This window comes from Aotus nancymaae, unplaced genomic scaffold (assembly GCF_030222135.1).
Source record: "Aotus nancymaae isolate 86718 unplaced genomic scaffold, 86718_ANA_hifiasm-v0.15.2.pri h1tg000040l, whole genome shotgun sequence".
Classification (NCBI taxonomy): Eukaryota; Metazoa; Chordata; class Mammalia; order Primates; family Aotidae; genus Aotus; species Aotus nancymaae.
This window is the reverse complement of record NW_026988454.1, coordinates 44,979,448-45,007,344: the sequence shown is the minus strand read 5'-3', so window position 1 is coordinate 45,007,344 and position 27,897 is coordinate 44,979,448. Positions and strand designations below refer to the sequence as shown.

General features: G+C 35.6%; 1 protein-coding gene across 1 annotated transcript; it reads right to left on the bottom strand.

Moving 5' to 3' along the window:
- Positions 1–1,122: 1,122 nt before the first annotated feature.
- Positions 1,123–27,897, bottom strand: SERINC1 (serine incorporator 1). Its single transcript, XM_012450059.3, has 10 exons — positions 27,773–27,897; positions 16,106–16,267; positions 14,087–14,256; positions 11,791–11,870; positions 11,060–11,197; positions 9,182–9,351; positions 8,950–9,040; positions 4,664–4,808; positions 4,324–4,554; positions 1,123–2,956 (listed from the first exon to the last, which is right to left on the bottom strand). Exons 1-10 carry the CDS (start codon positions 27,809–27,811, stop codon positions 2,821–2,823), a joined length of 1,362 nt encoding a protein of 453 aa, XP_012305482.1. The 5' UTR covers positions 27,812–27,897; the 3' UTR covers positions 1,123–2,820.

Below are 27,897 nucleotides of genomic sequence, written 5' to 3'. Positions count from 1 at the left end.
AAAAGGACAAGGCAATATAATATGATGGGGTAAAAATACTTTTTCAACAAATGATGCTGGAACTGGACATCCACATGTGAAAAAATGAATCTAGACACAGACTTTACATCCTTCGACAAAAATTAACTCAAATGGGTCACAGAACTAAATGTAAAATTAAACAACTCCTAGAAGAAAACACAGAAGAAAATTTAGATGGTCTGGTGCTTTACAGTGGCATTTCAGATACAACACCAACACAATCCATAATCCACAAAGATCTCTCGCTCCCCTCCCATCTCTGACCCCAAACCACCATTCATCTGTTCTCCATTTCTATAATTTTATCATTACACAAATGCTATAGAAATGGAATTATATCATATGTGATCTCTGGGGATTGGATTTTTTTTTAAACCAGCATTCAAGTTGTTGCATGTACTAATATTTCATTCCTTTTTAAAGTAGTATTCTATGATATAGGTTTACCACAGTGTGCTTATTCATTCATCCATTGAAGGACATCTGGGTTTCTAGTTTTGTCTGTTACAAATAGAGGTGCTATGAACATTTATATACAGGTTTTTATGTGAACCTAAGATTTTATCTGGGATAAATGCTCAAGACTTTTATGGGCATTGTGCTGCTTATAATGTTGTAAGAAAGACCATTTCACAAGAATTATGGAATAAAATATCCTAAAGCTTAGTAACTAACATGAGTTGGAGTATTTTATCAGTAAAAGTAGGTATGAACCTAAAAAACATTCTGTTTTTTAGTAAGGGAAGTTTTTATACTAAAGTATCAGCGAAAGAAGACAGCATCAAAACTGACAACTAGAAAAAACAGCTGGAAGACAGTAGATGTAGAACAGCCACTCAATGTATTAATATTCTTCAAAGTAAACTGGTCCATGTACTGAAGGCTCTGAGGGAAAGAATGCCACTTTACCTTTGAGATCCTACTTCTGGGGTCACTTATAGACAACCAAAGGGTAATAACTACCTTCTAAACAATTATCAGGACAGAAAACAGGCAGTCACTTTCTAGTGCCAGGTTCTTCTTTATATAGGAAAAAAGGAGCTCTAAATGTTATTATGGCCACCTAAAGTAAAGTTGCTCAATAACCAGTACGCTACACACTTCCTCTGAATTCATTTATTTAGAGGTAAAACACAGCCATTCAAAATTGTGGAATACAATACACACAGAATAAGGTTGGGGAATTAAGCTAAATTGTTATATTCCATTCACATTAATAAATACTTTTAAAGAAGGAAATGTAGATTTTAAAAGCTTCATTAGACACTAGTGACACATACAAATAACTAAACTGTCATACTGCTTGATTTTCAGGTTGAAAGGTTACAATAATCTATATATTTCAATTACATAGCAGTAAATACAAAAGCATTTTAAACATCTTTTGAACTGTGTAGTATACGATAATCAGAAGTTTATTCTAAAACATTCCATCATTCTTCTGACCTGTCTATGGGTCATGCTGGACACCAGCAATCCACATCACTTAAATTATTCACCAGTAAAATCAATTAAGCATGTATTTTGGATAGAAATTATTTTTAAATGTCAGAGAGAATACTATTATTGGCGGACTTGAAATTTCCCAGCTTTGCCACTAATTAGCTATTTGAGCTATTTAAGCCTGGACTTCAGTGTCTTCAGTTTTTAAAATGAGAGAACTGGACTAGATTTTGTGTAAGTACCTACTAAAGCCTGGTATTTTGCAGTTACTTACTACTCTGTTAAAAATTTTACCACCTTTGATTTTCAATACTTTTTTTTGAGACAGGGTCTCACTCTGTTGCCCAGGCCGGAATGCAATGGCGTGACTTTGGCTCACTGCAACCTCTGGCCTCCTGGGCTCAAGCAATACCCCACCTCAGCCTCCTCAGTAGCTGGGACCACAGGCACATGCTACCAACCCCAGCTTGTTTTTTGGTATTTTTTGTAGAAACGGGGTTTCGCCATGTTGCCCAGGCTGGTGTTGAATTCCTAGGCTCAAGTAATCCACCTACCTCAGCCACCCAAAGTGCTGGGATTACAGGGGTGAGCTACCTTGCTGGCCTAGAACTGACTTTTGAACACTTTCTTATAACCCATGATTATCCTTCTCAAAACCTTGTCTAAATCCTTCAGAGTCCCAAACATCTCCACTTAACCCATACTTTTGCATGAGTTTAAAACAACCAAAACAGTTTACTTTGTTGGCAAAGGCCATCTCTACCCAACAAAGATTATTTACTCATTATTCAATTTAGTACCCACACCTCCATCCATAACCTACAGTTGTCTACTGAACACTCCCTACCTGTATATGTTCCATAGCAAGGGGAAAACCTGACAAGATTTTTTAGACAACTGGCATTTGAGTGACTCATTTATACAATTTTAAAATAAGCCATGTTCTTTGCAGTCTCCTGCCAGGCAACACATCAAATATTTCAAAAGGCAGCCAAACATTTGTTTTAATGCTTCCTAAAACAGCTTAAGATCTAACATAATTTTAAAATAGTCAAGCAATTTTGTTTTTACTCTTCATTTCACTGGTACAGAGCAGAGAATAAGCTCAATAATGTTCACTTTTACTAACTCATCACCATATCCATAACACTTTCCCTTTCCAATGCATTCTACTTCACATATCAATGTACTTGACAAGAAAATAACAAATACAATGACAAGCAGTAAAATCTAATTCATGCCAGAACACTGGAGAAGTTACATGGGAAGCACAAACATAAACAACTTTACAAAAGTTGGGAATACTGTTTCAAACAAGCAGTAATCAAAGTGAGACTTTCATGCTAGAAGACCCACTCAGTCAAAATCACGATTTGTAAGAACAAGTGGTGCCACAAGTGTCCAAACATACAGCACGATGCCAATCCAACTGGAAGAGATTTTCACCCAGACAGCTGTCCACTGACTTTTCATCTCACGAGAAGGTTCATACCTAAAATTTCAGGGAAAATTATTAAAAAGGGGCAAGGGAGTTGAATTATTAGCCAACACGTGAAGAAACTTCATTAATTCAGAAGTGTTCTTTGAATACAGTTATTTGAGATAATACTGTTGCTGCATCTAATCTGTTCCCTTTCTTTCCATACTGCTGATGTGAAGGTAAAAACGTGTAATTTCCTTTAATGGAGTAAAGTACATAGGTCTCTGAAATAGTTATTTTGCATTATCTCAGAGGCACTTTATACATCTCTGCCATGTTTTTAGAGAAACTGAATGTGACCTCTGGATGAGATGTCACTATTTCATAAGACTGTTCAAGGTGTATATGGAACTCCTCACCTGATTTCCCACCACCCCTGCCTTCTCAGAATTAAGAGATTGGTATGACTCAGAGACATTACCTTAGAAAAAGAAAGAAGAGACTGGGAAGGAACTATATCTCAATATCAGCTGATTTTTCAGTTAATAAAATATGCCAAAATCCTTCTGGTATAAAGCTTTAACATCTACTATTATCTGACAGCCAAGGATCTGAATTAAGAACCAGCTGGATTCTTATAGCTTAATACATTACAGTGTAGGAATTAAATGTATATATTTAATTTTCAATAATAAAAATCAGTAAAGGCTGAACTCAAAGAAATACAACAAAGAATAAATTTCTTCCTCCATGTTTTGCTGATACTGAAAGCCTGCTTACAAATTGTTTATGAGTATTATGCATTAAAATGTTATTAAAAACAGAACTTGCCAAACCACATAGTTCAATTTGAATCCTTGACCAAATCTTTCAGTAATCATTTGGACAAAACCAAACTTTCAAAAATGAAATACTATAAATTGCTATCCTCCTCTTAATAGAAAAAGATTTATGGATTAAGTTTGAAGTGATAAAAAAAATTATAAATTGTAGCTTGTAAGAATTCTAAGAATCTATCTGCATTAATGAATTCACACCTAAATTAAAAAATTTTCAGAGCTTTTAATGACAGTTCAAACAAAACAGAAAAAAAGGATGTATCGTTTACTTCACTATGTTGGGAACAAGTTTACAGGATAAAAAAAATAAATATGTTAGATCCACTATCAACACACATTTCTGTAAAAAAATGTATTAGTTTCATGAAAACTTTTATTTTAATCTCTCCAAGATTTGGAACTATTTCAATGATTGTGTTATTGTTAATGCAAGGAAGTAAAGATTGCATTTCTCATGCTGATCTCACTATTCATTTAGCTGTACATTTTGAAACATATCAGAGGATAAAAAGTATTTCATATCACATCACGGTTTCACAAGAGAATCATAAAAACGCCATCAGAATTCACACATCCAGAGTTTTCATGAACTATAAATACCTGTACCAGTTGGTAAGGGTCATCATGATATAAAGTGAAGCCAGGAAAAGCATGAAGTGAAAGAAGGAGTAACTGTAAGTGACACCATCCCTTTCATTATCTATAGCTCGATGAACATCATCACCATCCTCCAGTGATCCATCACTTCTAGCTCCACCATCTTCTATTAATGTAGATTCATCACTTGTTAGAGTCAGTTTATTAACCTGACTATTGTTTGAAGTACGGATGCTTCAAGAAAGAGAGTTTAGGAGGAGAGAAGGAAAAGAACATTTTTAAAAGAAATGATTCGTAAATAAACAGACTTCTTGTTTAAAAAAAAATCCATAGTTTTTCCTACCTGGAATAAAATACACACAACAAAAAGAGGATGAGTCCTATAATTCCTTGGGCATGCCACCACTGGACTGACTGCCCTTCCTTTGGAACAGTGCTCGTTGTATTGTAGCCAATTATGCTTAGTAGACTTGGGTTGCAATTCGTTTCTGCAGCATAAAGCCAAATTAAAATGTTAGAATATATTGAAAAACGTTTTTGAGAGCAAAAAAAAGGTTATTTTTAACTCTCTATACTCCTGCAAATTCAAAATAATTTGCTGGAAAAGGCATCAGTATAACAAAAGTAATTGAAGGCAACTTGTACTTATTAATAATAATACCGCTGAAGTTGTTCTGATTTTATAGAAGCACCTGAAAAAGTTAAATTATTTAATTTTCAACAACGTGATAGCTGAGCAATAAACTACCTCTACATTAATCACAGGAAAGAGGTGAAATATAGATGACCTTTCTAAGGTTAGCATAATTCTAGCAGATTCAGAAAGAAAATTCAGAGATTCTAAAGCATAATGCACTGGCTTTTCTCTCATATGGTGAGATTATGATACTGATTTATGAAGCTTATCAATTTGATAAAGCACATTGTTAAAAAAGCAAGATAGCTTACACAAAAACCAGTTATAAGGACTCCAGCAAATGCCTTGTGGGAATTACCAAATAAAATATAATGACCTACTGCTTATTCAGTTTTATTCTTTTATAATAAAGAAAGCAGGGTTGGTAAAATATTCATTAAAGTGTCCAAAATACATCTTTTTCTCCCACAAAGCCAGATCTGTCAAACTTATAAAGCCTAATTGGATGAAATAAATCAATTAAAATAATTTTTATTTATTTATTTACTTTTTTTGAGACAGAGTCTCACTCTGTCACCAGGCGCCAGGCTGGAGTGCAGTGGTGTGACCTCAGCTCACTGCAACCTCCGCCTCCTGGGTTCAAGCAATTCTCCTGCCTCAGCCTCCCGAGTAAACAAACCATCTTTCACCAAGTTATAAAGTACCTATGATAAAATATCTACACTTTGTAAACTCAATGAGAGTCATATAACATCTGATAACTTTTTTAGGAAAAGAGATCATTTTCTTCCTTTAAATAATAATTTTTATATGTCTATTCTAATTTGTCTCCTTTCAACATGTGTTGGTTTCTATTCCCATGGTATGCAATGTAACTAGCCTATAATAAGATGCATTACAAAGTTCAATTATCAAATCAACTGTAAGGTAGTCACAGACTAAAAGAGTAATTTAATAATGTGAAAAAATTACACTGTTGACAATTGAAGCAACAGGAATTTGAAGACCTTTTATTTATTTCTACATATAACTATCTTATGCTCTATGCAAATTAGATACCTTTCTTATAATTTCACCCCATTTCTTATACAGACATACCTTGTTTTATTGTGCATTTAAGTACTTCACAGATATTGTTCTTTCTACAAATTGAAGGTTTGTGGCAACTCTGCATAAAACAATCTATTAGTTCCGTTTTTTCTAACAGTATGTGCTCACTTTGTATCTGTTTCACATTTTGGTAATTCTCATGATATTTCACAATTTTTCATTATTATTAATTACATCTGTTATGGTGATCTCTCATCAGTGACCCATTATGTTACTACTGTAATTCTTTGGGGCACCACAAATCGCATCCATATAAGATGGTGAAATAATCGACAAACATTGTGTGTGTTCTGGCTGCTCTTCACCATCCATTTTCTTGTCTCTATCCCTCTCCTTGGGCCCATTTCATGATACAACCATACTGAAATTAGGCCAGTTAATAACCCTGCATTGGGCTGTAACTGTTCAAGTCAAAGACTCTCCCCTCTCTCACTTTAAATCAAAAGCTAGAAATGATTAAGCTAAGTAAGGAAACTATGTCAAAAACTAAAACAGGTCAAAAGCTAGGCCTTCTGTGCCAGCAGATCGGTTGTGAATGCAAAGAAAAGGAAAAGTTCTTAAAGGATATTAAAATTGCTACTCCAGTGAACATGAACACACAAATGATAGGTAAGAAAGCAAAGCAGTTTTATTGCTGATGTGGAGGAGAAAGTTTTAGTGACCTGTATAGAAGATCAAACCAACCACAGCATTCCCTTAAGCCAAAGCTTAATCCAGAGCAAGGCCCTATCTCTTGCTTCAAGTCTACTGAGGCTGAGAGAGATAAAAGAAGCTGCAGAAAGAAGTCTGAAACTAGATGGGGTTGGTTCTGGAGGTTTAAGGAAAGAAACTGTTTCCATAACATAAAAGTATAAGGTGAACCAGTAAGTGCCGATGTAGAAGCTGCAGAACATTATCCTGAAGATCTAACCAACAAAAATGAAAGTAGTTACACCGGCTGGGCATTTTGGTTCACGCCTGTAATCTCAGCATTTTGGGAGGCCAAGGCGGGTGGATCACCTGAAGTCAGAAGTTTGAGACCATCCTGACTAACATGGTGAAACCCCGTCTCTACTAAAAATACAAAATCAACTGGGCATGGTGGCACAGGCCTGTAATCCCAGCTACTGAGGAGGCCGAGGCAGGAGAATCGCTTGAACTCAGGAGGCGGAAGTTGCAGTGAGTGGGGATTGTGCCAATGTACTCCAGCCTAGGCAACAAGAGCGAAACTCTATCTCAAAAAAAAAAAAAAAAAAAAGACTACCTACACCAAACAACAGATTTTCAATAAAGACAAAATAGACTTCTATTGGAAGAAGATATCATCTAGGACTTTCATAGCTATAGAGAAGACAGTCAATGCATAGCTTCAAAGCTTAAAAGGACAGGCTGACTATCTTGTTAGGGGTTAATGCAGACAGTGATTTTAAGAGAAAGCCAATGTTCATTTACCATCCAAAAATCCTAGGGCCCTTAAAGAATTAGGCTAAGTCTATTCAGCCTCTCTGTGAATAGAAAATAGCTTAGATGACAGCACATCTGTTCAAAGTATGGGTTATGGAATATTTTAAGCCCACTGCTGGGACTTACTGCCAAAAGAAAGATCCTTTCAAAATATTACTACTCACTGACAATGCACCTGGGTCACCCAAAAGCTCTGATAGAGATGTATAGGGAGATTAATATTTTCATGTCTGCTAACGTATTTATTTTGCAGCCCATGGAAAAAGAAGTAATTTCAACATTTAAATCTTATTATTTCAGAAATATATTTTGTAAGGCTATAGGCTATAGCTGCCATAGAGAGTAATTCCTCTGATGGATCTGGGTGGGCAAAGTAAACTGAAAACCTTCAGGAAAGGATTCATCATTCTAGATGCTATTAAGCACATTCATGATTCATAGGAAATGTCAAAATATCAACATTAGCAGGAGTTTGAAAGAAGTTGATTCTAACCCTCATGGATGACTTTGAGGAGTTAAGACTTTAGTGGAGGAAGTAGCTACCGATATGGTGGAAAGAGCAAGAAAACTAGAATTAGTAGTGGAACCTGAAGATGTGACTGAATTGCTACACTTTCATTATCAAACCTGAATGATGAGGAGTTGCTTCTTATAGATGTGCAAAGTAGTTTCTTGAGATGGAATCTACTCCTGATGAAGATGCTATGAATATTATTGAAATGACAATAAAGGAGTTAGAATATTACACAAACTTATTAAAGCAGCAGCAGGGTTGAAGAGGATTGACTTCAATTTGGAAGAAAATTCTATTCTAGGTAAAATGCTATCAAACAGCATCATATGCTACAAAGAAATATTTTGTGAAAGGAAGAGTCAATCGATGTGGCAAACTTCACTGTTATCTTCGTTTAAGGATATTAAAACAGTCACCCCAACCTGCAGCAACCAATACTCTGTTCAGTCAGCAGCCATCAACACGGAGGCAAGATCCCCTACCAGCAAACAGATTACAACTTGCTAAAGCCTCAGATTACTGTTAGCATTTTTTGAAAATAAAGTACTTTCAAATTAAGGGATGTACATTGTTTTTCTAGACATAATGCTGTGGCACACTTACTACAGTATGAGATAAGCAAAAGTTTTATATGCATTGGGAAACCAAAAAATTCCTATGACTTGCTTTACTGTGATGCTTGTTTTACTGTGGTGTTCTGAAACTGAACTCACAATTTCTCTTAGCTATATGTGTAAACTTATAATTTTGTTATTGATGAAAGAAACTAAGTGAAAAAATAGTAATACATCAAAGATGAACTTTTCATACTTTATTCCTCTAGGAGCCTAATTTTTATGTAGCTTAATCTCACAAAAAGATAATTTCTGGAAAAACAACACCTGCAGAACCTTTAGAAACATACAATACAAACAACAAAACACACCTGGTTCATTGGTCATGGCCGACCATGTCAAATACATTGTGTAAACTGTAATTACTGAAGACTGTAACAAACCAGATCTTGGTTGTGATTCCTACAAAAAATAAAATGAATAAATAAATAAATATATATATATATATAAAGCAACACAGGTAAATATTCTGATATCATTCTAGATTTTTTAAAACTTAAAAAGGTATAAGCTTCATAAAACCTAATGCTATGAAGGGCATACTTGGATTTTTGGCAGTATAGACATCACAGAAGCACCAATGCAGAGGAGCATGTTGACACTGATGAATGCCTTGTTTTCTGAACAACTGGCTGGATGAGTATAGTAGACAAAGAACAGGACGATAGCGACTAAAGACAGCAGATAATTCAGAGCTGTAGCTGATAACAAGGCTGTGAAAGAAATATAATTGGATAATTAGCTTTTTATCAGAAATATTAGGAACTAAAAGTGGGACCTGTTTTATAAACAATCTCATTTTATCAAAAAATATATTTTAAGCAACTAACATTGTCAGCATTATACTGGCTATAAAAGCAGGAAAGAAAATTAATTCTGACCTTTATTGCTGAAGAATTCTAGTTTTTACACATAGCTCACTATTATACATTTGCAAGGACAGCAAGTTAATAAGAAACGAATATGATTTAATACTAATATCTATATTAGAGTTTACAAACTATGTTTACATGTTAGCCATTATTTTCAAAATAAAGAAAAATAACTATAAGTCTATAAGAGAAATATTACTTAAGCCTTTTAAAGAACCATTATCACTCAGTCGTAAACAAGAGTATTAAGAAAATTATTTTCATTGTTAATGTTAAGCCCTCAAAACAATGATGCTTTTCCTCATCAACTAAAATCTTAAAAGATACATATTATGCAAGGGTAAGTAATTATTATTTAATAAGTCAACCTATGCTTTTTCTATGTAAATTTCAACATACACAAGTTGTTTAGCCTTTATGCTAATATGTGCTTAATATACAAGTATTTATGTAGATTTGCCTTGCTGACAGGGAATCCATCCAACAAATATATATTGAATGCCTACGTTCCAGGCCCTGGGGATACAGCAGGGAACAAAAGAGACAGAAACCCTTGCATTAGACTTTGCATTTTGAGAACAAGGTATTCTACGTAAGTGAAATTTCCAAAATGACTAAAGCTCATTTCTTTGAACACCAATTTTTTTTAACTTGAACCACTGAGATCTAACACCACAAATTAGTTATGTGAAAGGAATGTTAGGCCAACAGACACACTGGATTTGCCTTGCACTCCAATTTAAATTTTTTTTAGCTGAAACGCAGGTCATTTAGCATAAAAATCCAGATTTATGACTTCTTTTGAAAAAAATTAGAAAAATCAAGCAATACTGAGTTGACATTCCCAGAAAGCAACTAATAAATGGAGCTGAGCGCTAGCAATGCACTTTAGATGAGGCATTCATACTCTCCAATTCATTGTAGTCCCTACTATTTGCACAAAGCTTATCCACTTAAACTTAGTCTTCCCGTTCCCTCATTTTTGTTTGGCCCTGTAAGCATCTGAATTGTGATCTCTGTTTCAAAGTATAACCCTATAGGATTCAACCTTGTCATTATAAATAATCATTAATTACATTACTATAGGAATTCCTTTGTTATTGATGCACATAAAAGCATCCTTTATACTTGCATAAAATGTGTCCCTGAGTTGCTTTACTTGCTGTTTATGAAACGTATTACCATGTTTATCTATTACTAGCAGTCCTCTTCCTTTTAATATTTTACTTTTAACCCACTGCAGATTAGAAAATTAGGCTATGAAGTGCACATGCTTCCAGTAATATGCTTTGGAACATTTATTTTAGCTATTCAGGTTCTTTTGGATACTTTCCTGGTTCTTTGGGTTATGTTCCCACTTAATCTGCTAAAAGATCTAGTCACCAAGTTGCTGATACAATGTGATATATTGACACTCACAAAGTTTAAATTAAAAACCACTACATAGGAAATCAGACCATAAAAATCCTAAGTGATTTCCCTAGTCTACCTATCTATTCTCGACTTCAAAGTGCAACTCTACTGAAGTTGTTCTGCGATGAAAGCTTACCTGCATACCAACATCTCGAGTTCCCTTCTTCCATTTTTTCAACCCATGATTCATTCCACGAATGTGCAAAATCAATAAGTAAGACTAGTTGTATGAGGATGAAACAAAAGGCACCTGCCATGCCTACATAAAACCACACTGAAAAGGGAAAAAAAGCATATGTAAGTGATTGGTTAGTTTGATTTTTATCGTTTCCTTTTACAATCACAGTAAACAAAAAGGAAAATAAAATTTTATATGAACATCTTGATTTTGCCAACTGGGGAAACACACACACACACACACACACACACACCCCCCTACCCACCCCAAAAGACAAACAACTAGAGTTATAGTTCCAGGTAATTATTTCAGATTCCTTTATAAAATATCTAAAACAGGCCAGGCGTGGTGGCTCACACCTGTAATCCCAGTACTTTGGGAGGCTGAGGCGGATCATGAGGTCAAGAGATGGAGACCATCCTGGCAAATATGGTGAAACCCCATCTCTACAAAAAAACAGAAAAATTAGCTGGGTGTGGGGACGCACACCTGTAGTCCCAGCTCTTCGGGAAGCTGAGGCCAGAGAATCACTTGAACCTGGGAGGCAGAGGTTGCAGTAAGCCAGGATCGTGCCACTGCACTCCAGTCTGGGCAACAGAGCAAGACTCTTGTCTCAAAAAAAATAAAAAAATAAAATAAAATAAAATAAATAAATAAATATCAACATCAACTTAAAAAAGATTTCTTACCAGTTGTAAAAGTTCCTTCTGGAATGAAGAATGCCCCAATAATAATTGCAATTGCTGCAGCAAATTTAAAGAACCAAAATCTAAAACAGAAAGAAATATAATTTTTTACTAATGAACATTCATCAAATATTTTCATATATGAAATCATTTAACTGCATCTTAACAAATAGCTACACATCACGTGAATGTTCTACTTCTTTCCAAGGATATTATGATCTGGAGTGTAGTCATATTTATAACTACAAAATGAGGTCATCATCCTATTTAGATAACTTAGTTTGGAGAGAGAGTGAAATTAACCATTACTATGAATCCAAGCTTATATAATCTTTCCAACCAGAAAGAACAAAGCAAAGCAAAGTATGATAACAAAGGCAAGTCAAAATATGAAAGGAATGGATTGGTTAAAGCCCAGATAGTACTAGGTTAAGCATCATAGCAAATGGCTGGAAAAAAACGGGAAATGATCAGATACTTCAGGGACTACTGGACACTGGCTCTGAGCTGACGTTAAATGCAGGGGACCCAAAACATCACTGTGGTCCTCCAGTTAAAGTAGGGGCTCATGGAGGTCATTGGGTCACTCCACCAGGAAAAAAACCATGACTGGCTGAGGTGCTTGCTCAAGGCAAAGAAAACACAGAATGGGTAGCAGAAGAAGGCAGTCATCAATACCAGCTACAAACATGTGATCAGCTGCAGAAACAAGGACTGTAATTGTCCTATTTCCTCCTTTTGTCAAAAATATGTTCATGCCTGTATGTAGTATACACTTGTACTCAGAAAATATCTTCATTTCCTTTCTCCTTTATCATAGGACATAAGATTTATTGACTTGATATCAGCATTTAAATACTGTTAACTTTATGTAATAGTATTTGGGTTGGGGACTGGTGTGTTTCTCGTTGTACTAAAGTTAGTTGTATGACATTATTATTGTCTTTATATGCAGATTATGTATGATCTCAGGAGATGTGTATGGGTTCAAGTTGACAAGGGATAGACTTGGGATAGTTAATACTGAGTGTCAACTTGATTGAAGGAGGTAAAGTACTGATGCTGGGTGTGCCTATGAGGATATTTGCCAAAAGAGATTAACATTTCAGTCACTGGGCTAGGAAAGGTAGACCCACCCTTAATCTGGCACCATCTAATGAGCTGCCAGCAGGGCTCAAATATAAAGCAAGCAAAAAAAAAAAAAAAAAAGTGAAAAGACTAGACTTGGCCTAGCCTCCCAGCCTACATCTTTCTCCCATGCTGAATGCTTCCTGCCCTTGAACATCGGACTCCAAGTTCTTCAGTTTTGGGACTCAGACTGGCTCTCCTTGCTCCTCAGCTTGCAGATGGCCTACTGTGGGACCTTGTGATCATATGAGTTAATATTTAATAAACTCCCATATATATACACACATACACACACACACACACATATATATATCTCCTAATAATTCTGTCCCTCTAGAGAACCCTAATACACTTGATTACCAGAAAAGACAACTATTACATAAACTGCTTTTAAGACAGTTTTGAGAAAGATGTATTTCTCACTAATTCATTATGAAAAAATGAGAATATTAGTTTCATTTCACAGGCTTATTTTACATAAGTGGGATACTGTATCTAAGTATAAGGTGAACTGCAAAAACAAACAGTTCTTATAAACACATGATAAATGCCTCCATCTAAAACTCTAATTTAATAATCAATGACTAAAGGAACAAAATAAAAGAAAATCAATCTGTCACATTATATTATCTCATTAATATTTATATTCTACTTGTTTATTCCTTTTGCCTTTGGTAGCACATGTTACTAGATAAGCAATAGGAGATATTAAAAAAGTCAAATAAGGGTACCAGAAGTAGTGCTCTATATGAAGGAAGATTGATAAAAGAAACCCTGTTGTCCAATACAACCCTGTTGTCCAATACAACCAACCTAGAAAATTACTCTCTGGGTCTAGGCAACTGAGAGTTCTACGTAAGTGGACTGGTCCACCAAAAGGAGAAGGAGAAATAGCTATTCCCTTAGTAGTCACAAATATAATAGAGCCTCTTCTTTTTAGGATGAAAATATAAAACACTGAGGATCAGAGGTTATTAAGGCCATTATTTAATATCCAAAGTCTGACATTCTCCAGTAGAAACAAGGTTTTCTTACCCTGTCATTCATGAATAGACAAAGTAATTCTGCAGATTGTGTAAGTTTATTTTACTGAAGGTTTCCTTAGATAAACTGGAAATCACCAAGAAGTGGCTACCGAGGCTTTTATATTGAAGTTTATTTGAAAACTTACCCATTATGCACTGCAGCTCTAGGATCACTGCTACTCTTCACTTTGATCATTAGTAAAGAGAGAAGAAGATAGAACATAGCCAAACCAAAGCACAAACGATATACAGCTTTATAGCCAACCAAAATATTACAAGGGACAACACCTTTCTCATTCTCACAAAATCCAGGAATCTAGAAAAACAAAAGAGTTTATAATCCATAATTTTTTCATTAAGTAAAACTAAAAATTCTATGTAATTGAATAGTTTAAGTAAAGGTTTAGAAAACTGGAATTTGCTTTACAATTTATGATGAATATGTACTCAAGATGAGTCTGACACATATTAACTGGATATAGTGGGGGAAAAAAGAGTTAAATCCCCATGTGATCAAATAATAAACTACAATACCAACTCTATGCTGGATGTGTATTTTGAGTTATAGATTTATTCTACATTTTTAAAACTTGCATTCTACTTGAATAGCATGATATACTTGTTTTAGTCGTGTAAATGCTATTTCTGAGACAACTGTTCAGAACTATTAATACATCTATTATTCATATACAAAAATAAATTATTTCCTCCTACTCCTTCCAGTCCCAGCACTCTAAAAAAACTGCTTTTTCAGGACAGTAGTCATGCACTGGTTTTCAAATACAAAGGCTATTGCTTAATCACATTCCTTAATCCCACTTTTATACAGACACTAACCCTGTCATTCTTAAAATTTTCTTCCTAGAACCTGTATATTTTCTTTGTTCTTTTCTAGTATCCCTTCCTCCCAGTGTTCTAGGATCAGAACCAGGTTTTCCTTTCTCCACCAGCTCCCTTAATTAACAGATTTTGGCAAAGTTCTAGGTCTGCTCACTCTGAATGATCTTCAGCCATACGCTGTCACGGTTTCAACATTCTATTTTTATCCTCGAGGCAGTTTCTAGCTCTGGTTTCTCTTTTAAATTCATTCATGTTTTCTACTTACTGCTCTACATTATTACGAACTTCATGTTTGTGTCTACCAAAAATTAAATGCTGAAACCCTAACTTTCAATGGGAGGATAGTGGGAGATAAAGCCTTTAGGTAGTAATTAAATAATGAGGGTAGAGCCCTCAGGATGGGATTAATGCCTTTATAAGAACAGACAGAAGAAAGCTGCTGCTGCTTTCTCTCAGCAATGTGAGAAGATGGCCACGTGTAAATCGGGAATAAGACTCTGACCAGAACTGACCATACTGGCACCCTGATCTTGGACTTTCAGCTTCCAAAACTGAGAAATTTTTGTTGTCTTAAGCTACCCAGCCTATGATATTCTTGTTATAGCTGCCTGAACTGAGACATACATATATATACATGTGCATGATGCAATATCTCCAAGTCAACATGTTAGAAACTAAATTTATTTTATGTTCCCCATCTCTTTCCACAACCTAATACTCTTTAAAAATTTTTCTTTCTGGGTTAATGGCAATACTTTCCTCCCAGTTTTCTAGGATCAGAACCTGGTTGATTTATGATTCCATTACTGCCAATATTTCAGTACCAGACTCAGTTAATTCTACATCCAGAAAATCTTATTTCAGGTCCTCTATTCTCTTCTTTATTATACCACTGCAGTAGCTGCCATATTTAACTGCTTAACTTTTATACTTTATTAATTGTAAAATTAATCTTCCTAAAGTACAGATACTTTGCTTGAAAAGCTCTTTTATACCCATTACGCTTCCTATTTTTCAATCTCTGTATATGCTAGTTCTAATCATTCTTAGAACATCCTTTTTTCCATGAGACTCACTGAGATTCTGACACCTGGTTAGAATTATACTTCCTTCTGTATATTACCACAGTATATTTTCTATATCACCATCATAGAACTTAACAAGTTAACTTATCTTTGTCTTTCTTAAAAGATTATGAACTACTACAACTAGGATTACATATTATCTTATTCTATATTATTCTGTTTACAATATCCCCAAATCAGTTTTATACATATACATATATACACTATAGCTTCAGTTAATAAATAAGAAACAAGGCTAACCTTATTCAGTTGTTCCTCCATTCCTGGTATCAACATTACACAAGCTACACATACTCCAACAAGCAAGAAAAGTGCATAGATCAATCTAGTTACAGTGGAGTTGTTTCCACTAGGACAGCATCGGCATAGCAAACACGGAGCACTTCCACACAAACATGGTATCTGGGAAAAAGAATATTATTAAAAATCAGTGTATCTTAAAATAATACAATGAAAATTGATGTTCTATCTGTTCAAAAAAGAAAAAAGACTAAAAATAATTACACCAAGAGACATAAAGTATTTGGTTTATATAAATTATCTACATACCACAGAACTTAGCAACTTCTAAGAAGGCGTAAAGACAAACAAGCCCTTGGACTCTATGCCAAGTAAAACAAATAAATCAACTAAAACAAAAAGGGGGGAATATCATCAGCAGTAACCAAAATTCAGAGAAGAAAAAGAAATGGAATACTGATAGCACAGCTTTTGCTAAGCCCACCTCCAGCCCCTGCCCTTTAGCCCCCAGATACTATACTAATGAATTCTGAGGATTCTCAAAATTCTGAGGATTCTCAAAACATCCAGAGAGGGGAAAAAAGTTAACTGATAGCCCTATCTTTTCCTTCTTTTAACCTGGTGATAGCAATAATAATGAAAACCACAACCAGAGTCAGGCAAAAACGATAATAATACAACTGGGGCTAGCTAACTTTCTCCAGTGACCACCATGCTGAACTAGCATTATGCCCCCAAGGGAATGGCATATCTTCCTGTCCAGGAGAGAGGAGCACTGGTACAGAGTATTTAACAATATCTCAGAAAGCCACAGAGTAAGTATTTTCAAAATACCATAACCTGGGCTAAGATGTCAGACTTTTAAAAGCTGGATGAACCAGGATATGCAGCCCTAGAATTATAGCTCTAGGGAAAAGAGAGTTAGATACCACAGTGAGGGAATGTTGTAGAAGCTAGACCACTACAGCAACCAATACACAGTAAGAACAAAGTTGCTTTATCTTAAACTTCCACAAGACAGAAATAAATGTCATGGCAACTATGTAAACATACTTTAGCAAAAATTAAACATAAACATCTCCTCTCCAAAAAAAAAAAAAAAAGGAATGAAGAAAATATAAGGCATATGAATAATTCAGTCTGAAATAAATATAATCCAGTAAGAAAAGGAAATTCCCTAACAGTATTTCACTTGAGCTATAGAAAAATAACAAAAAGATTTAAAAAATAAAAAAAGAGACCTCAAAAATGAAATAAGAACAGAACACAATGGAAAGTGGAAACTAAAGAGCTAAAGAAATGAGAAGGGAAAAAACAGAATTAACTAATCACTATCAAGAAACAAAACAAACATAGGTAAAAACAAAATTACTGATGAAAAAAGGCTTGGGATAATTACTTTACATTCAGGTCAAGATGCAGAAACTGTGACCAGACTTATCCTCCTGCCTTAAATCATGGAAAAAATAAGTTTTTCAGAAAATGAACAACAGGGCAAGGTAAGGCAGTAATTTCTGTGAAGAGACAATGGGATCCCTATGACTGGCTCTTGTTTCTGCCTGGGGAGAATGTCCACCGCAGGGAGGGTCTGGAAATTTTACCACTCAGAGGTGAAAAACTTTGTAATCTATGAGGCATTCGGTAGAGACATCAGGAGGCCATTAAGACCCAAGAAAAATCAGCCAGCAAATGAAAGGTTGCACTAGTTGCACTTAACGAAACCTCAAGGCAAACAACAAAAAGATCACACTGTCTCTAAGTAAAATCACCCATGTCAAAGAAAAAAAGCCCACGAATATTTTCTTGAAAATAAAAGTATATCCAGCACTGATCAAGGAAAAATTAACACTGGGTAGCTAACAAAAAATTAGCAGGCATGCAAAAAACCAGAAAAATACAACCTACAATGAGGATCAGTCAGTCACTACCAACCTAGAAATGATACAGATAGCTGAGTTCATTGATAAATAGGGCACTGTAGTATTATTGTGAATATATTTCACATGCTCAAGGAGGCAGAGGAAAACTCGATCATGTTATGGACAGACATAGAAGATGATTTAAAATTAAGACCCATAATATACTTCTCCAGATGACAAAATAAGCCCTAAATATAGACAAGACAGAAGAAAAGATTAATAATGAATCTGAAGACCTAAGAATGGAAATGATCCAAAATGAAAGACAGATAAAAATAAGAAAAGGATCAGAACATCGTGAGACAACTTTAAGTAGCCCAATATAAGTGAAGTTAGAATCCCTGAAATGGACTTCAATTGGTGAGAAGTGAATTGGAGAGAAGAGACACAAGAGTGCTTTTGAGGAAGTAATTGCCAAAATTTTTCCAAATTTATGAAAACTATAAACTCACAGATCCAGGAAACTCAACAAAGCCCTAGCAAAATAAACATGATGAAAACCACACCAAATCACATCATAATCAAATTACTTTTAAAAAGTAATAATCAGGAAAATAAAATGTACATTATATATTGAGGAACAAAGAAATAAATCACACTTCTAGTAAGAAACAGTTCAAGTCTAAAATCGGTACTGAAAGAAAAAAATATATAAACAAAATTCTGTACTCAGTGAAAATATCTTCCAAAAATTAAGATAAAATAAAGACATTTTCAGGAATAGAAAAGACAAAATCCAAACGAACAGACTTAAACTACCAGAAATGTTGAAGGAAAACCTCCAAGAAAGAAAATTATACCAGACAGAAATCTGCATCTGCATACAAAGGAATAAAGACCAACAGAAATAGTAAGTAGATATATTCTTCTTGTCTAAAAAAATGGGTCAGAATGACTGAAACTAAATCCAAAGACATCATAAGAAAACAATAGACCAATATCCCTCATAAACAAACAAATTCTTAATGATATTTTAGCAAGTCAAAAACAGCAATATGAAAGTATATAAAAAGGATAATACATAGCACTTTGGGAGGTTGAGGCAGGTAGATCACCTGAGGTCAGGTGTTTGAGACCAGCCTGGCCAACATAGGGAAACCCCGTCTCTACTAAAAATACAAAAAATTAGCCGAGCGTGGTGGTGGGTGCCTGTAATCCCAGCTACTCCGGAGGCTGAGGCAGGAAAATTGCTTGAACCTGGGAGGCAGAGGTTGCAGTGAGCCAAGACTGTGCCACTGCACTCCAGCCTGGGTGACAGAGCAGATTCTGTCTCAAGAAAAAAAAAAAAGGGATCATATATTGTGACCAGGTAGGATTTAGCCTGGAAAAGCAAGGCTGGTTCCACTTTTAGAAATCAACCAATGAACTCCACCATATAAACAGACTAAAGACAAAGCATTGTGCTCATCTTAATAGATGTAGAAAACCCATCTGACAAAATTCAATACCTATTTATGAAATAAACTGTCAGCAAACAAGGAATAGAAAATAACATCCTTAACTTGATAAGTGGCAGTTATAAATATCTACATCTCTTATCCATAATTAATGATGAAAAAGTCTGAATGCTTTCCCCATAAGATTTCAAACAAGGAAAAATACCTCTCTCACCATTTGAATTCAACTTAACACTAGAAGTCCCAGCCAACAGAATGAGGCAAGAAAAAAAAAAAAACATAAAAATTGGACTGGAAGATACAAAACTGCCCTCTTCACATATACCACAGCTGTCTACATAGAAAATCCCAAAGAGGGCCATGCACGATGGCTCACATCTGTAATCTCAGCAATTTGGGAAGCCGAGGCAGGAGGACCATTTGAGCCTAGGAGTTGAAAGATACAGTGAGCTATCATAGTGCCACTGCACTCCAGCCTGGATGACAACAAAACAAAACAAAAAAATAATAAAAATACCCCACAAAGAACCTACAAAAATGCAACTAGAACTAACTCATCAGTTTAATAAGGTCACATGATAAAAGGTCAATATACACAAATCAATCACGTTTCTGTGTATTAATAACAATGGAAAACAAAAAGAAAGAAAATAGTTATAAATCTAACAAAACATATACAAGATATCAAACAATACCAAATATGGGTGAAAGAAATGAAAGACCTCAATGAATGGCAAAATATACAGAGCTCATGGATTGGAAGACAATTATTTTCAAGGTATCAGTTCTTTCTAAACTTATCTATAGATTCAACCCAATTCCAATCACAATCCCAGCATCAGATTTATAGAAATAAGCTAGCTGCTTCAAAAATTTATATAAAAAGGCAAAAACACTAGAATAGCTCAAACAAGTCTGAAAGAAGAGCAAAGCTGGAAGACACACTGCCTGATTTTAAGACTAGCCATAAAGTGACAGTAATTAAAACAGAGTGATGTAGGGAAAAGGTGGACACACTATGGAGAACATAACAAAGTTCAGAAATAGACTCATGCAAATATGATCAAAGGATTTTTGACAAAGATGCCAAAGTAATTCAATATGGAAAGGATAATCATTTTAATAAATGGTGCTGAAAAAATGGATATTCATACTTTTTTCTATAAGTTAACCTTAAGCCACAATCAAACTATATATAAAAATTAAGATTTTCTAGATACCATATAAAAGAAAAGACTCACAAAGAAAAAAAAGTGAATTGGACCTCATCAAAATTAGGAACTTTTGCTCTTAAACACACTGCTGAGAGAATCTGAAAAAGCAAGCCATAAACTTGAAAATATTTGCAAGTCAGGTATGTGATAAATCATTTGCATCCAGAATATAAAAGGAATTCTCAAAACTCAGTAATAAGAAAACAAACAACTCAATTAAAAAATGGGCAAAATATTTAAACAGATACTTTAATCAAAGACATATAGATAGCAAATAAGCCAAGAAAAAGTGCTCAATATGATTAACCATTAGGGAAATATACATTAAAATCAGAGATACTATTATATGCACATTAGAATAGCTAAAATGAAATAAACTGATGATACCAACTACTGACAAGAATGCAGAGCAATTAGAACTCTCTTTAGTGGTGGGAATGAAAAATGGTACGACCATTTGGAAACCAGTTTGTTTATTATTTTTAAATCAAACATGCACTTACTGTATGAATAAGCAAATCCACATTCAGATATTTATTCAAGTGAAATAAGAACTTATACGCACACAAAAAACCTTTATGAGAATGCTTATAGCTACTTTATTTGTAATCACCAAAACCTGTAAATGTTCCTCAACTGGTGAATGGATAAACTGTGGTGAATCCAAACAATAACAATACTCAACAATAAGAACATATAAATGAAAAATGAAACTCAAATTTATTATGCTAAGTAAAAGAAGCCAGACTCAAAAGGCTATATATTGTATGATTCCATTAATATGACATTCTAGAAAGGCAAAATCCTAAAGACATAAAACAGAGGTTGCCAAGGACAGAACAGTGCAATTTGTTAGGATGACGACTGTTCCAAAATGGTTACATGCCCAGATGCATTTGTCAAAAGTCATGGAACAGTATACTACAGAGAGTAAATTCTATTGTATGTAAATTATACCTTAACTTTAAAAAGTCCTTAAAATAGAGAATCCTCTAAATAAATGAATTAAAGGATAGTCACAGATCGAATATAAGAAAAATTCCTTAGATGGGAAAATAAATCTATGAATCAGAAAAGCACAATACTTTTTGAGAAGGGAAAAAAGTGATAAAAGATTTAAACTCAGACTTACCTGGCTATTTAATTTCTAAGATAAAGAAAAACTCTTCAGCTACTCAGGCAGAAGAAACAAATCTGTGCAGAGGTGTTTTGGGAGGGTATAGACAACAGTCTGATGTAAGACAGAACACAATGGAGAAATAACTACCAAGTTCTGAAGGAAATTGTATACTATATTATACCAGTTTAAAATGTCTGTCAAGAATTTAGCAGGCACTTTCAAATATGAAAGAACATAGGGATTCCAGAACCCCTAGTATCATTTTTTGAAAAATCTAATAATGACAAAAATGTGGTCAATCAGAAGATGACATTAAAATAAAAAATCAGAGCAAAGCAATGGTAAGCCAAGGAGTGGTAGAGAGCTTTGCATTCACTTAAGTTTAGAGCATTGGTTCTCAAACTGTAACAACTGCTAGAGAAGGGCTTATTAAAACATAGAATGTCCCCAGTCAATGTTTCTAGGGTGTAACATAATGGCAACATGAAAATAATAGTAGAAAGTGATTCTGGTTAAGGATGGCAGACTGAATATATTAATTTACCTATATTTCCTTTAGAAACCCCAATAAAATAAAAAATAAAGGTTTGGGTTTTTTTTTTCTTTAAAAAAGAAGGAATAAAATGTAAAAGTCAAAAAGAACTAAAAGAATAAATGTGGAAAGTACAAAGTAGTAACAGCCTTAACAGAGAAAGATGAATTCTAAGTTACCAAAGGAAAAAGTTAACGAGCAACACAATTCATTCGGCAGAATCCCCAAATAGTTCAGGAACTGGTGGCATCAGGTGACTCTGTTAAGTGATGCTAAAGGTAGAGTAGAAATAGAAGATTGGTTCAGTGTCTTTCCAAAGAGCAGTTAAGACTCCTAGATTTCATTCCATTTCTTATACTAGCCAACTGAAAAGGATAAAGTAAAACATAAGGCTTGACAGGTGAACACCAAGTAGAGTTGACAAAAGGGGTTCCATACTGAAAACATAAAATTAAATCGAACTTAATGTACTGAATGTAAAGAACCTCATCATTCTTTCCTCACTTGCCTTCCAGAATGCAGGTATTTTCTCCAGGTAGGAGATCAGAAGTGTACCCTGCATCTATCAATAGCCCTAGATAAATATCTGCATTAGGCTTGCACAATAAAATAGTTCAGCCAGATCACTTCACTGTAGTCACAGCTGACAAGTCCTACACCAGCTTCTTTAGCGTCCCACTCTTAAATATGAACAAATAGCTACTGACCACTGAAAACCGAGGAAAACACTAAGATCAATGAAAACTAAGTGGGAGGAGTGGATAGGAGAAACTTGCAAAGAAAAGAAATTATGTGCAAACATAAAAATATTTGGTATTTCTAATACACTTACAGAGTACATTATATAAATTACATAGTATAGGGTACATCATAAAGATAAAAATAAAGATTTTTTTAAACAGGAGAAAGAGTACGTCCATGAAACAAACACAGGATGCCATAAAAATGGAACAAGACCAGGAAGGGTGGCTCACACCTGTAATGCTAACACTTTGGGAGGCCGAAGTTGGCAGATCACTTGAGGTCAGGAGTTCACGACCGGCTTGGCCAACATGGTGAAAACAGTCTCTATTAAAAATATAAAAATTAGCCAGGCATGGTGGTGTACACCTGTAGTACCAGCTACTCAGAAAGCTGAGGCACAAGAATTGCTTGAACTTGGGAGGCGGAAGTTTCAGTGAGCTGAGATCATGCTACTATGCTCCATCCTGGGCAACAAAGCGAGACTACATATTGAAATAAAATAAAATGAAACAGAGAAAAAAAAAAACTCTTGGTAATTAAAAATGTATAGCAGAGGTTTTTGCTGTTGTTGGTTTTTTGAGACAGAGTCTAACTCTGTCACCCAGGGTGGAATGCAGCCTTTACTGGAGTGCAGTGGCATGATCACAGCTCACTGCAACCTCAACCTCCCTGAGCTTAGGTGATCCTCCCACCTCAGCCTCCATAGTAGCTGGGATCATAGATGTGCTGGGTGTAGCTGGGACCACCACAAGCATGCACTACCATGCCTGGCTAATTTTTTTCTGTATTTTTTTGTAGAGACAGGGTTTTGCATGTTGCTAAGGCTGGTCTCCCAACTCCTGAGCTTAAGTGATCTGCCCACCTTGGCCTCCCAAAGTGCTAAGACTATAGGCATGAGCACCCTGCCCCTATAGCAGAGGTTTAAAAATTCAACAGAAGTCCAATCAATCAATTAAAAAATTTAAAAAAGTAAAATTCAATGGAAGCCCTGAAAACAATCAAGGAAATATCTCAGAAAGTAGTACAAAAAGCCAATGAGATGGAAGGCAGGAAGGAAGAAACCTGGAGTTTCAGTCCAGGAAGCATGCTATTTGAGTAACAGAAAGACAATGCAGAAAATACAGGCAACAAAATTAAAGGACTCAAGAAATGTAATTAACTGGTGGAGAAGGGAAGGAGGGAGAGGTCACATAGAAAAAGTTTCCAAGATGACTTCAGAATACCCAGCAGCAACACTGCAAGTCTACAAAGGAGCATCCAAATTCTGAGGGAAAATGACTTCCAATGTAGAATTCTATGACCAAAGTGTACCTCCTATGTGCTTCTGTCAAGGAACACTATACCAAAACATGGTTGTCAACCACAAAAGAAAACAAGCAATGCAGAAAAGGTTTCAACCTAAGAGAAAATGAACATACTCATTTGAGGATAAAGTGAGATCCAGTGACTACCAGTATAGACTAGCGCAGGTCAGAAGATTCTGGTAGGGATAACTTCCAAGGTTCGATCAATCATTACATGTATCTGAACTTACCGAGAGATGCACACAGCTAGAGAAAAGTCTTGACCTTGTGATCTACCCGCCTCGGCCTTCCAAAGTGCTGGGATTACAGGCATGAGCTACCGTGTCAGGCCTAATTTTTATTTTTCTTTTGTTAAATTCAAGAAAAATTAAATTCAATGCTTTGCTTAAAAATATGTTTAAAATGCTGCCATGCCTAAGAATATATATTTGTCTATTCATCCACCTATTTGCATATATGCATTGTGAGAGAAGGAAGATTTTGGGGCAACATTTTTACTTAATTTTTACTCTGCATTGCTTAACCATTCATAGCAACTATAAATCATTTCTATAAAACAAGTCATTGTATCAACAAAAATGTGGAAGAGGTTGGCACAAAATAGTCACCCAGTAATCACTAGTTCTTTCTTAACGACTTAACTATATTAAATATCTTGATAGGTATTGTTCTGTCTACTCACTAATACCAATGTTGAGACTGGGATGGGGAAAGCATGTAAGTAGGTATTACTGGCTGGTAATGCTGTAGTTATAGGATTAGTTGGTATGATGTTTATAATGTTTAAAGTAATTACCAATAAAAAAAAAGAGACAAACATGCATGAATAAAAAATTATACTGCCATGAACCAAGGATTTTGATCAATCTAATTCTAGGCCTCTTAGCAGCAAACAAAAAGTGAACAATTTAACACTCCAATTTCTGCTCTTTCTGCTCAGTGGTATTACACATAATTTGTCTCTTTATAGTTCAGAAATTTTCTACGATTATTTTGCAAATAAGAAAGAAGCTTTTACTAAATTTGATTAAGCCTTAACTTGTACTAAGAAAGAATGAGGTTGGTTTGTTTTTAATTCTGGCTTACCTGATCTAATTTAATGATCTGAATGTTACTTTTTTTTTTGGTCTGTTTTTTATTTTGTTTTGTTTTTGAGATGGAATCTCACTCTGTTGCCCAGGCTAGAGTGCAGTGGCGTGATCTTGGCTCACTGCAGCCTCTGCCTCCTGGGTTCAAGCGATTCTCCTGCCTCAGCCACCCAAGTAGCTGGATTACAGGTGTATGCCACCACACCCAGCTAATTTTTTTTTTCTTTCTGAGACGGAGCCTTGCTCTGTTGCCCAGGCTGGAGTGCACCTCCATCTCCCAGTTCAATCAATTCTCCTGCCTCAGCCTCCCAAGTAGCTGAGACTACAGGCATGAGTCATCATGCCCAGCTAATTTTTTTTGTATTTTTAGTAGAGACGGAGTTTCACCATATTGACCAGTCTGGTCTCCAACTCCTGACATCAAGTGATCCACCCACCTCGGCCTCCCAAAGTGCTGGGATTACAGGCATGAGACACCATGGCCGGCCCTGAATGTGACTTCTGAAAAGTTAAATAAATTTTCATTTCATCAAAACCTCTAAGTAAATGAACATATTAACTGTTAAGAACGTGGAAGAGGTGGTCCCCTTCAATGACTACTGGCCTGCATTAAAATCAAATAATTAATGAATAGAGACAGAGGCACAGGAAGAAAAGTGAAAAAGATTACTGAAACTGTAAACAATAAAATAAATTCCAAACTGGGCATGGGAGCACCTTCCTGTAGTCCCAGCTACCTGAGGCTGAGGCAGTAAGTCTTGAGCCCAGGAGTTCCAGGCTGCAGTTCACTACGACTAGCCACTGTACTCCAGCCCGGGCAACATACTTGAGACCCTGTCTCTAAAACACTGCCTCACTGCTGCTACCTTTCTAATGTATTTCGCTATTAACACAGTAATTAAAAGGTAGTGTCAATTTTATCACAGACATTCTTCTAATCAAAAAAGGTAATCTATGTTGTAAAATGGAAAACATGTATCTCACCTTTTAAATATTATGTACAAAAAACTACAGCATGCCCACTTCATAACTGGACGAGATATGACATTACAAATTAAATTGCATAACATCATTCAATTTAAACTGATGAAAACAATCTTACATAATCACTTATGTTTTCAACAGTGTTTATTATACTATGCCTCTTTTGTACAAATGTCAATAATTACAGTAAACTGTCTAATATTTTATTGAAATAAAATACCAGGTTTCCATGCAAGAAGCAATAACGCGTAATCAAGAGAAGAGCCTGGATGGAGTAACAACCTCTACATTATTATTTGATTAAAATTCAACATTTTTAGTTCAAGACATATCAAACCTTTTTGAAAAGAGGTATGTAAAACAATCAATATGTTGGTTAAAGTATATATAACGGAATCATTTGGGAAGTCAGAAAAGCAATTTTTAGAAACAGAATTAACAAATTCCAGACTAAAGAAAAGTGATTTGAATCCAAAAACCTCTCCTAAAATTACAAATATCTTTATTAACTGCACTGCCAATGTTTTGCCTACTCTTTTGGAGGGGGCAGAGGCTATCTTAAGTAAACTGAAATTTGTGCCACATGGACCAAAAAGTCTTGCCACTATACTGAAAATGGTTTTACTCTAACAACACTTCAATGAAAATGCAATGTACAGCTAAGTAAGCATGAAATTTCAGATGACACACGCATGCCTTTTGCCTGATGACAATTTTGTCTTTAGGCACAAAACATGCGTGTGTCAATTGAAAAATTTCAAGTTGCAATTTGAAATGGACACTTCAAATAGTCATAGCTCTGCTACGACTATTTGTTTCAAAAACAGTATTACTACATTTAACATTACTGCCAGGCGGTCCCAAATGACGACAGGCACTTTTAAATCATAACCTGCGCCAAAGAACAAAGAGGGCGACTCCCGGAACGACAGTGCGACAGTCTAAGGTCGCCAGGAAAGAGATGAAAGACAACAGAGTGGGTACCCCACAGAAGGAAAGGGCCAAAGCCGTTTGTAGAGACGGCCTAGGCAGACACAAACAAAACAACCAAAAGGGACCTGAAAGAATGGGAGACAGGGCTCACAAGCGGGGTGGGGGAGGGGCACTACTCTAGTTCTCTTCCTGCACTTGGGTCATCTTCCCATCGCCACTACACCTTACGGCCAGTAATCAGTTCTTCGCAAGACCTAAAGCCCTGAAGCTGAATCAGAGTGACGAGAGGAGAGGGGAAGAAAACGGGGACAGAGGAGTCATCCCTGTTGGGTGGGGCACCACGTTCCAGACGGGCTCACCCAGCCCCGGCTCGGGTCGCCTTCTCTTTAGTCTCTCACATTAGTACCCCAGAGGCCGCAAAAATCACCTTACCCAGCTCGCCATGGAGCACAGTCCCAGGACGCTCCCCATCTCCACAACGTCACAAGAGCAGCGGGTGCAGACAAGATGGAGACAGACTCCCTCGCCTCTCCGAGATTATTTACTATCTGCGAGAC